General features: G+C 40.9%; 1 protein-coding gene across 3 annotated transcripts; it reads left to right on the forward strand.

Moving 5' to 3' along the window:
- The first annotated feature begins 391 nt into the window (after nucleotides 1-391).
- Nucleotides 392-7,353, forward strand: GPR85 (G protein-coupled receptor 85). Of its 3 annotated transcripts, none has more exons than XM_054178440.1 (2): nucleotides 392-1,694; nucleotides 3,369-7,353. In XM_054178440.1, exon 2 carries the CDS (start codon nucleotides 3,544-3,546, stop codon nucleotides 4,654-4,656), a length of 1,113 nt encoding a protein of 370 aa, XP_054034415.1. In that variant the 5' UTR covers nucleotides 392-1,694; nucleotides 3,369-3,543; the 3' UTR covers nucleotides 4,657-7,353. The 3 variants fall into 3 exon arrangements, with proteins under 3 accessions (XP_054034415.1, XP_009905537.1, XP_009905544.1); XM_009907235.2 differs by having other exon boundaries at nucleotides 392-1,638; XM_009907242.2 differs by lacking the exon at nucleotides 392-1,694 and adding an exon at nucleotides 2,148-2,239.
- Nucleotides 7,354-11,633: the final 4,280 nt, after the last annotated feature.

The following is an 11,633-nucleotide window of genomic DNA, read 5'->3' on the forward strand; positions in this document are numbered from 1 at the left end:
CTCAAAGCTGTAGCACACATCATGAATCAATCCCATAAATCTATACCCTAGAAGGATTTACTCTGACTTGAGCAGAAGCTCCCAGTGAAGTTCTTCTGAATCCAGATCTCTCGACCCCATCTCTCCTCCATTACTTTGCAGTCAAAAGGATTACTTTTGGGGCAAGCCTCTAAGTTCCCGCATCTCTCGGGCAAGCTGCAGAGACGGGAGGGCGAGGGACGTGCTCTGTTCAAACCCTTCCCGTTTCCTCCCAGTTTTACCGCGATGGCACCCTTCAAGGCTTGGGGCCACTGGGCGCGGAGACCAGCCACAGGCCCCTGCGGCGGCCCAGGCCACAGGCGGCCTCTTGGCGCCGCCGCCTCGGCCCACCGGCCCGTATGACATCATCAGGACGGCTCGGTATCGATCTCCGCCGATTAACAGCTCGGGCGCTTCTCCGCGGCGACTGCCACTGTCACCGCTCTCGCCCTACGCGCTGAGGGAGAACGCTGTCCCTACTACGGACGGAACAGGCTTGCATTAAAATTCATCGCAGTCGCCATGCAGCGCGCTGACAGTTCTGCGCCAGCTTTGGGTGGTTGAGAAGCCGCTTTACTGGCTGCGAAAGGGGAGGCAGTGGTGCCAGGGGAAGGTGCGGTGTCCTAACGGTCCCGCGGCAAATACGCCGTCCCTGAACCAAGGTACTTTTTAAGGAGACCTCCTTAACAGGGGTTAGGAGGAACGAATTCACCGGGTAGGAATCGTGAGGAAAGAAACCGAGGCACAAGAGGGAGGATGCGAGCAGCGGCAGCTGAAGAAACCGCCTGGTCCCACTCCTAACAGTCTGCGACGGGCACAACGGCGGCCCCTTCCTAGCCCCCATTTTAAGAAGAAGGGGCGGGAGGGGGAGTTCAAAGGCATAAACAAGGAGCGCAGGACCTAATTCCTCCCCCCTCCTTTTCCTCAAGCTAGCTTGCCCAGGGTCGCCAATAAATCCAGCTCGACTATGCATCGCAATGGGAACGTGCTGCCGCGGAGGCTGCCTTCCCCTCACTGAGGAGGCTAAAGCCGCTGCTGTTGCTGCCGGGGCTGCCTTCTCCTCACTGAGGAGGCTGAGATCGCTGCTGCTGCTGTTGCTGCTACTGCTGCCGAGGCTGCCTTCTCCTCACTGAGGAGGCTGACTGCTGCTGCTGCTGGTGGTGCTGAGGCTGCCTTCCTCTCACTGAGGAGGTGGTGGTCCTGAGGCTGCCTACCCACCCACCACTGAGGAGCCTGCTGCTGCCCGCGGAAGGCGCGGTGCCCTCATTGAGGCAGCAGCAGCTGTCGCCTTCACTGAGGCTGCTGTGCCCTCATTCAGGCGGCCGCCACTGCTGCGTTACTGAGAGAGATTGTGCCGCTGCGACAGGGGAGGACGGGGCTCGGCGCGCAGGGAGGAGGCGCAGCGAGCATGCGCCGGCTGAGCCACTGACTGGATTCTCAGTCGAGGTACCGAGGAAAAAAACATTAAAAATAAAGAAAAAGGAAAGGATTGCGCGAAAGAAGAATGAAAGACGGTAGAGGAAATTTTAAAAGGCTCTAAAAAAGACCGCCAGGATAAAAGCAGCTCTCAGTCGTCGGGAAGGAGAAGCTCTGGCATGTGGGGATCTCCGGCACCAACAGGTAGGAGGAGAGGTGCTGGGGGAGTCTGGGGGCGCCGGAGGCTGCCGCAGCTGCAGGTGCGTGTTGGGGGTCTCCCCTGCATCGGGACTGGGTCTGAGGGGGGTGATTGCTAGAGAAACGGCATGATGGAAGTGTTCACAGACAATGTCTCTTCCGCTCTCCCGAGCTCCCCGCCGCGGGAGGCTCTCGCATGGCTCTGGCAGATGCGGCTGTCAGGCAGCGGCACTCGGGCTCCCTTGCAGCGCGGCGCAGTCCAGCCCTGCATGGCCGTGCGTGGGGGGGAGAGAGTGTCTTCGCTAGGTGTGTGCGTGTGTCGGTGTGTGTGTGTGTGTCAGTGTTGTGTATGCCAGTGTGAGTATGTGTCAGTGTTGCGTGTGCCAGTGTGAGCGTGTGTCAGTGTTGTGTGTGCCAGTGTGAGTGTGCCAGTGTGAGTGTGTGCGAAGATAGGGCCGGCCGCGCGGCGGGGACAGCTCCACAGAGGAGGGGAAGCGGCGGGGCTGGCGGGAGGGGGGAGGGGGAGCCTGATTTCATGGTTTTAAAACGATGCCATGATCTGATCAGCCTCTGTTTACACAGCAGCAATCAGGCTCTTTTGTGGACGGTAAGAATGGAAGGATTTTGCTGGGATTCAGTGGGAATATCCTTTGTACACCCGAGGTGGCATAGGAAACACTTCGTGTGAATAAGGAGGGAGCCTGATCATGCCTGCTGTGGATCCTGCCCATGGCTCTGGAGGGAGATTAAAAAAACCAAAACAAAGGGGGGGAAAAGAAAAGAAAAGGAAAGGAAAACAACCCAGCAGCATCATCTAGTTCTTTAGTTTATTTTATTGCATGAAATGGGTTCTGGTACGATTCACTGGAAGGATTACTGGGAATTGCATAGCTGTAATTAGCTAAAGAAAAAAAATATCAATTTATTATATGTTTATTTAAGCATAACCAAAGCCAGCCTTCCTGAAAGGATGGGCATAATATCTTGGGTGTGTTGCCTATTTTTGCTCAGTATTTACACTGACCATTGTTTATTATGAATTATGTTAAGGCTTTAAAGATTTACATTAAAGCAAGGGGGAGGGAAGGAAGACCCTAAAGCACAGTGCTATCGACTGTCTGGCATACCTGTTTATTTGAAAGCCTAAATGATAAAATTATGGTTTATAGGAGGGAGGGAGGGGGATAATGAATACTGCTTCTCTTACAATGTGCATGAACTAACACAGTGTGATTAATGTGCTTTGGTGACTTGGGTTAAAAAACATAAATTCTGCAGGGTTTCTTTGGGTGTGATCCGTATCAACACAGAGCTACCTCTAAAACACTGACAAATACTGTAGCTGTAAAATAAATGTAGGTAATGTCAAAATATCAGCAGTCTTGGGGGATCTTTTTAAAAGATGTCAGTGATTAACTCTTGAGCTTGCAAACTGGGAATCTTTTGATTCATAAAATCTTTGAGGCTTTAAATGTAAAATTATATATGCTACCAAATATAAGGGGCACTGGTCAGTTCTGAAACTGTAACAAGCCAAATCTGTGCAATGCCAATAATCAATCATATTAAACAGTAACTATATTTAAAAAAAAAAAAAAGCCTCATGATTTTTGAAAACAAGCAATACTACTCAAATTTACAACTTCATTTGGTTCTCCTTAAATTAACATTTTTGTTAGCACTTTCTGACATCATTTCTTGTTAACTTAAGAACTGATAGCTCGATTTTTTTTCAGATATTTTGATGGCATGACAAATCAGAAAGAAGAGGATGTACTGTATGACTAGACACAAGATCAGTTCTGTTTGTGGATTACATTTTCAGTAAGATGTATGGATCTATTTTTTCCCTGTTCTTATGTATAGATCATGAGACTTGACTGAGGCAATATACATATCATCCATCCATCTATGGCGAACTACAGCCATGCAGCTGACAACATTTTACAAAATCTCTCTCCTTTAACAGCTTTTCTGAAACTGACTTCACTGGGTTTCATAATAGGAGTCAGTGTGGTGGGTAACCTTCTGATCTCCATTTTGCTAGTCAAAGATAAGACCTTGCATAGAGCTCCTTACTACTTCCTGTTGGATCTTTGCTGCTCAGATATCCTCAGATCTGCAATTTGTTTCCCGTTTGTTTTCACCTCTGTGAAAAATGGCTCTACTTGGACGTATGGGACTCTTACTTGCAAAGTGATTGCCTTTTTGGGGGTTTTATCCTGCTTTCACACTGCTTTCATGCTATTCTGCATAAGCGTCACCAGATACTTAGCTATTGCCCACCACCGTTTTTATACAAAAAGGCTGACCTTCTGGACTTGCTTGGCTGTTATCTGTATGGTGTGGACCCTCTCTGTAGCCATGGCTTTCCCCCCAGTTCTAGATGTGGGCACCTACTCGTTCATTAGGGAGGAAGACCAATGCACTTTCCAGCATCGTTCCTTCAGGGCTAATGATTCCTTGGGATTTATGCTTCTTCTTGCCCTTATCCTCCTAGCTACACAGCTTGTCTACCTCAAGCTGATATTTTTTGTTCACGATCGCAGGAAAATGAAGCCAGTCCAGTTTGTTGCAGCAGTGAGCCAGAACTGGACTTTTCATGGTCCTGGAGCGAGTGGTCAAGCAGCTGCTAATTGGCTGGCTGGATTTGGAAGGGGTCCCACACCTCCAACCTTGTTGGGAATCAGGCAAAATGCGAACACCACAGGCAGGAGAAGGCTACTGGTTTTAGATGAGTTCAAAATGGAGAAGAGAATCAGCAGAATGTTCTACATCATGACATTCCTATTTCTGACCTTGTGGGGTCCCTATTTGGTAGCCTGTTACTGGAGAGTTTTTGCAAGAGGGCCTGTAGTTCCAGGGGGATTTCTAACGGCCGCTGTCTGGATGAGTTTTGCCCAAGCTGGAATCAATCCTTTTGTCTGCATTTTCTCCAACAGGGAGCTGAGGCGCTGTTTCAGCACAACCCTTCTTTACTGCAGAAAATCCAGGTTACCAAGGGAACCTTACTGTGTTATATGAGGGAGCATCTGTAAATCTTTAGCCTTGTGAAACACTACCATTCTCTGCTAAGCAATTGTGGCCTGTAGCCATGTCTTGAAGAGAAAATCAAGAATGGGATGTCAGCAGTTGTAAGGATTTGGGCAACATTCTGCAGTCTTTGCAATAGCTCACCTCTAATCCTATTTTAAACCTAAACATGTTCCTGCTGACCACTGCTGAAGGTTTGTAATTAAGAACAAAGGACTGAACTACTGCCCTGAATTCCTTTATGTGGTTGAAATCTAGATTATGAAAGTAGCAGGTGCTAAGTATCAGTGCTAAATGCTGTGTATATCACTACATAAAATAAGACCATCAAAAAAGATTAGCATTGGACATCTTAATAAATTAAGTTGATATGAGGTTAATGTGTTGATAAAACTAATTTTAGACATCTGAAGACCTTTAAAACATTTCATACGATTATTGTTTTGCAAAGACTGAAATCTAGGGACTCAAGTACTGTAACTGATGAAAGATGTGCCATGCATTATTGGATTATCACACTTACAAATCTGTTTGCCTTGTGAGTAAGTTTTGGGGAGCATTCCAAAGCAGTATTTCTGTTCAGATTTAGACTTTCTTTTTCCTTTTTTTTTTTTTTTTTTTCCCAAAATATATTACTCTTTCTAAATATCATTTTCCTTAACAGTGAAATTACTAACATTTAACTGTATTCTGTGGTTTTTGCTGATTTGGTATAAAGTTTAATAGACTCTTATTTATATTTTTTAGAAAGCTAGATATCAGTCTGTTAGGCAACGTTAATGATGATAACCAGTCATAATTGAACAGTTATAATTATAAAGAATAAACACATGTTGCCTTAAAGGGTTATCTAGTATCTTCCATTTTGTTTAGCATTGAAGCAAATAAGCAAGGAAAATTGAATCAATAACTCTGGTCAGTCATTTGGGAGTGCATGAAAGATCATTTAGTCCTCTTTTTTTTTTCCATTTTACTCCACTGGTTCCCAAAATCAGTATGCATATCACCAGGATGATATGATTTTTTTTCTCGGTGTGCCGCCCTTTCTAGTTTGTTCTGAGAAACACAGGCAGTTGATGTATGTTTATATTTTAAGACAGCTGTCATGGGGAGACCGCAGCCTTAGTATGATATCTTGCACAGTTTGTGAAGCATTTATTCTACTGAAGGCACAGTCTTGTTTATATTTTCTGCACATTTTGGTGTATTGGTTGTTTTAAATTATTTAAGTTTTAACTTGTGAAAGCATATAATATGATTTCTTAGTATTTTAGAAATACATTAGAGTCTGTGAGTCTTTCCTTCTTTAAGATACAGATGTGTGGATTTCAATATAAAGTTGCATTTGCCAAAATTTACCTGTGTAGCTTGTTAATTTTCTTGGAATAAAATTTTACATTTTTCCAGTTATACAATTAACCTTTTTTATTTTGTTTAGTGAGCTAGCATGAAGTACTGAGAATGTAGCCATTATGAATTATTATCCTTTGCAGTCACTGTATTCCCAAACTGTAAATGCATGAATGATGGGGACCACAGGATTGATAAATGATATTATCTACAGTAGCACTATTGTGTAGTTTATCATAATTACCCATCTATCTGTTCTAATATGTCAGTTATATTTAAAGTTACAACACAGTATTTGACATTAACTTCACAGTTTAATTTTGGAAAATGTGTCTGTTCTAGCACAACATCATGAGTTGGTCAATCATAAAGAACATGGATTTTTCTTAATTTTGGGAGAGACAAGACTAGAGCTCTTAATTCAGTATTGGTATATGTTGTCCTTTGTTGCAGTTTTATGACCAGCAAGTTAATATATACATACACAAGCAGCAGTCAATAATGGAAATGCTTAAATTTGTATGATAACATTATACAAGATATGCAACAATTCAGAGTTGTGTGATCAGACAACTTGATCAAAGGTTTGGTGAGCAATGTTTGACCTCGCTTACACTTTTATATAGAGGTTGATTGGTTGAGAGGCATGGCTTTATATACTGTGTTGAAACAGAAAAATTGATAAAGTAATGAGTCCTCATCAGTACAAGAATGTTTCAGACTGACATTTGAAATGGGACCAATAAAATTCTACCCAAAGGAGGTTTTTTTATTAAACTGAAAAGGCTTTGAAATTAACGTAGTTAAGCAATTTTCAAGAAGAGAAGAGTGAATAAAACCAGAATTGTATGCTGAGAAAAATTCTGAAAGTTATCCCACTTAAGTTTATTCTAAGGTTGATTGGCAATAACTTCAGTCTAATTTCTATAAAATAGTAGCCTTTACAAGGAACATTAATATTACATATTGTAATAAAGCAGTACATATAAATAAAGTTGTAAATAGTGTTATAGTTGTAGAAGTAGCTGGTTCTGAAAATTAGCCAGAAAATTTTCAACTATGAAATTTCAAAAGCTGCAAATCTGGGGCCTGATCTAACTCCTAATAAAGTCAGTTGGTGTTCTCCCATTAACTTCATTTGGAGCAGAAGCAGGCCCTAATATTCTATAGTACTATGCTTCTGAAATACTAAGATGGCTGTATTTACTATGCAGTGGGAACAGAAAAAAACAAAACCAAACAATTAAAAACTATTTCCCTGGAAGTTTTGCAAGCAGTAACTGATGTAAATTAAAATAATAAACAGTAAACAAGTCTGAAAGCAAATATTTTGCTAAATGTTTTTCTTTTGATATGAATATAATTCCTTTGGCTAGTTCAGAAATATGCAACTGTATTACTGCCTGACAGTGGAGAGGTACATCTTTTTGTAAGTGAATTTTTATACGTGTTCCAGTAAAAAGTATTATGACAGAAGTATTTACTTCTATTTTCTCCAGTGTTAAAAGAACAAGGGGATGTGCAGTGAAATTAAATGGCAACATATAAAGTAACACTTTATGCTGTTACAACTCAGTGGAACTCACTGGCACAGGATTTCAAGTAGTTTAGAGAGATTGCTACAAGAATTGTATGTGTGTGTGTGTGTGTGTATATATATATGTATTATGAATATGAGTTATATGTATACATGTATGTTTATGGGAAGAAGATTTATTCCAATTCAGTGCACTGTTGTATGAGAGTATGAAAAGCCTTTTGCTTTCAGTCTAGAACAGGATTTAAGCTGTTGCCAAAGCTAGAAGACAGGACTGGTAGGTTATGCTCCTCAGAATAGCAAATATCATGATATTTTATATCTGCATTGATCTTTATTGCTTCTGGGTAATGTGAAGCTAGCAGTTTTAATTTTCCTGTTGGCAGAAAAAGGGTGAAAACCAATATCCCTGGAGAAAAGTCTGTCTGCCCCTGTCACTTTCCTGCCCTCTCTAGTCCCTTTGGCAGCCTCTCCATCAATCGTTCTTCAAGATTAAATGTTTCAAATACTGAATCTTATATTTTTTCTGCTCCTTAAGAAGCGTCTCAGCCATCCCTTCTTCCTAGTAGATAAGCTCCTACAGCAGTTTCCCAAGGTTTGTCAGTGTCTGGGTTCCCTTCTTGAAGGTAGAGATTGCTGCTTCCTTCCATCTGCCTTTGTAGAACAGGGAGTTGTCATTTCATGACACCTGGCTAATACACTGGGTATATCTGTCTTTTGGCTTTGTAGATGCTATTTGGGTTATGCAGAGAAAAATGAGAATGGGGAGGAGGCAGCTTGAAACAACTTCCACCCTCCCAACTCCTTTGTGAGGAAATCACTGTTGTTGCATCGCCCAAGAGCATATGTTTTTTCCTTAAAGCATATTCAGTGCTAATGACCCTGTAAATTAATTAAATGTACAGTTAGCCAATTAATGCAAGGGTTTTGGTACAGCTGCAAAAATCTTACTATGAAATGGGTTTCTATCAGTCTCTAGGCCTTGGGGGCAGAGGAGCCCACTGTATCTATCTCTGTTTAAGTGCATTGAGTTTGCTTATATTGTCTTTCAAGCGTTTGAACATTTTACTTATATTAACAGGAGTCCAGTATTGCAGCAAGCTGTTAATACTCATGGGTCTAAATAGTATAAAGGGGAACTAATGATTTTTCAGGTAAGTTAGGTATTTTGACAAAAAAATGGGGTTTTAGCAAGTGTCGAATAAAACTGTGGGTTGCTGCGGTCTTTCATAGTTACACAGCCAGCTCTCAATTATTGAAAAGAGAAATAGAGTAGACTAACCCACATAGAACTAAAACATAGCTAATACAAAGCATGTGCACATTAGATAAGAACTTCCTGTGTTTATTACATTTATCAAGAATTGAAGTTAAACCAAAGTAAAAAGTGAGATCAGAAATTCAAAGAAAATGGGTGGGTGTTATTCCTTTTTTTCTGCATAGCACTGCTAATCTGCAACCTGGGTTACACACCCACAGACAACCAAGAGTTGACTGTACAGTTCTGCTTGCCACATGGACAACTTCCTTCTAGTTTATATTCATTGAGAGTTGTATAAGTGCACGCTACTATTTGACTGACTTTTCAAAGAAAAGAGAAGGCTGCAAATACTTTAATATATCTGCACTGCTTTTGTTTACTGAAGTGATTCTGAGTGTGAAGAAACCCGCGATCTCAGTCAGTAATGATCATAAGCATCGGCCGTGGCCATTAAGAGCAGGACAGGATGACATTTTGCGATGCATATGCCAGAAACAAATCAGAGTTCGGTATTACCCACCATGACTTTCCTTGAGTGGCCTGAAAATAGCTCATGCTTTATATTTAGAAAAAAATATGATGCTGTCCATTTAAATGGATAAAGGCTTTAACTATCTGGCATGGACAAAGAAGGGTGAATTTTAAATATTGCTCATTATAAATAATGAAGAGTTTTTGTGATAGTTTTTTATTTGACTGAACTGGGTTATTACATATGTATTTGATAATCAAAGGAGTGCTACAGTAAATAAGTTGGATTATTAAAAATCAAGGAGATAAGTAACAACAGTCTTTAGCCATTTGAACTAAAATAAGTGCAGTCATCCATATGATTCATAAAATTTAGATAACTGGACAATTATTGATATTTTCAGTACTATTTATGGACTTGGTGCATTTAAAGGACAATGTCTTTAGACAGTGAGTTGGCTGATGCAGCCCAGTGAGAATCCTTGCTTTGTATTTAATAAGCACAGGAGATATGAAACCAGAATTCATTTGATAAAAATCTTCAGCATACTCTGCATTTGCTGCAACAAAGCTTCTACAAATATGAGGCAAATTACTGTCTCCAGAGATTACTCAAAATTATCCCTGTGCTAATTTCACTACAAGTCTACTTCATTTCTGTTAAAGAACTGTCTAGTTAAAGATGTGGGTTTTTTTTTCATCCTTCCATTGATTGGATAACACAGCTGTAAGTTCTGCTGTAATGTGGAGTTAAAAATCCCAAGTATGAAACGATTCATTTAAATTTCAGTTATGCCACCTATGTGTGACATTGTTGTAGCCACATGTAAAATAAACACAGAAAGTTTGTGATTCCAGAATTGCATGCAAAAAAACCCAGTCACATGCTTGCAGTTCATTCTTTCTCTTATTGCCACAGAATGTTAAAAGATTCTATTTTAGGGATGCAAAGGCAAACTCTGAAGAACTAGTATGTTGGAGAGGAGAGAAAGAATAGCCAGAAATATATTTGCTAAGGTTGTCTTTGCTGTGAAGGTTATCATATATGCATTGCATTTTTCTGCATGGTTATAATCTGTCATCTTGCCTAGTTTTTGCCAGTATATATGTGGTATAGATACTATTCTTAGGCTGCCACTAACTACAGCATTTCCTGAACTCTTTTATTTTCATTCTATAGCCCTCAAGCTCAGGCATGCTAACATCCTTATGCAAACTGAAGAAATTGCTAAAAATAAAAACTTTGCACTATAATAATCTTGTCAGATTAAGTTGTTGAGATAGTTTAAGAGGGTGGCACGGATACTTGAGGACTATTTGTAGCAGGTTGGAGGGTACAACTGTTTTCATCCCTGTTTAAAAGTCAGTCAAAACTCTACTGTTGTCCCATATTGAAACCACTTTCTGTGGAACTGCACCACCACAAGCCTGTAGCCAACTGCTTGTTCAGTTTAAGTAGGTCTTTGTTATGCATACTCTGAATACTAATGGGTGAAATTCATCAGTGATCAGAGATGAGAAATACCCAGATAACAGGCAGGCTACAGGCAGGTGGCACATGCTTTTCTTCTTAAAACAGAATAAGTAACAGAAGATTCAGAGGTCCAAAGGTGAATAGTTTTGTGAGCTACTTGGTATTTCATACCCTGCTGTCCCCTCAGAACTGACTGAGAAGATCTGTTTCAATCTTGATTTTGGTGGGAGTTTTTTGAAGATGCTGTGCCATCTCAGCTGCTCCATTCCATCCCACCCATTACCAGTTGAGCATTTGATTTAGTCTTTAAATTACACATTTAATAGTAAAACATATTTGTATCTTTGCACTGATCATGAAGATATATATACATCAGTGTATGAGTTTGCTCATTTCCATAAGCATTTCCTGTCTTACAGACACACAAATCCTATTTTTGGAATTAAAGCACTCTACAATTACATGTTTCCTGCATTCTCTCTGAAGGCCCTTAAGCTTTGAAAATTTCTCCTATTTGATCCAAAACACTAAATGCAGATTATTAGGGCACACCGCAGGGAACAGTTGATTTGTCTGACTGTTAGGCTGTTTGGACATCATGAAGACTGGGAATGTATATTTAGCTCCTGTATAATAATTTATGGTAATAACTGGGCAATAGAACTGATAGTGGTGGGACTGCTAGAATAGGATATTTCAGTAACCGCAACTTTCAATTACATCGTAAGACATCTAGCACAAAGGAGAAAGGCTCGTTTTGTAAGATGATTATGTAAATGGAAAGTAAACACATACACAAATGAATGCAGTTCTATAGGATTGTGATTAACATATTCATCACAGCCATAGCAAGATACGGGCATAAAGCAAAAAAG

The sequence above is a fragment of the Dryobates pubescens genome, chromosome Z (genome assembly GCF_014839835.1).
Source record: "Dryobates pubescens isolate bDryPub1 chromosome Z, bDryPub1.pri, whole genome shotgun sequence".
Lineage (NCBI taxonomy): Eukaryota > Metazoa > Chordata > Aves > Piciformes > Picidae > Dryobates > Dryobates pubescens.

Bases quoted from the DNA above. Each gene is read 5' to 3' on its own strand.
- GPR85 (XM_054178440.1), top strand. From the start codon at position 3,544: ATGGCGAACTACAGCCATGCAGCTGACAACATTTTACAAAATCTCTCT.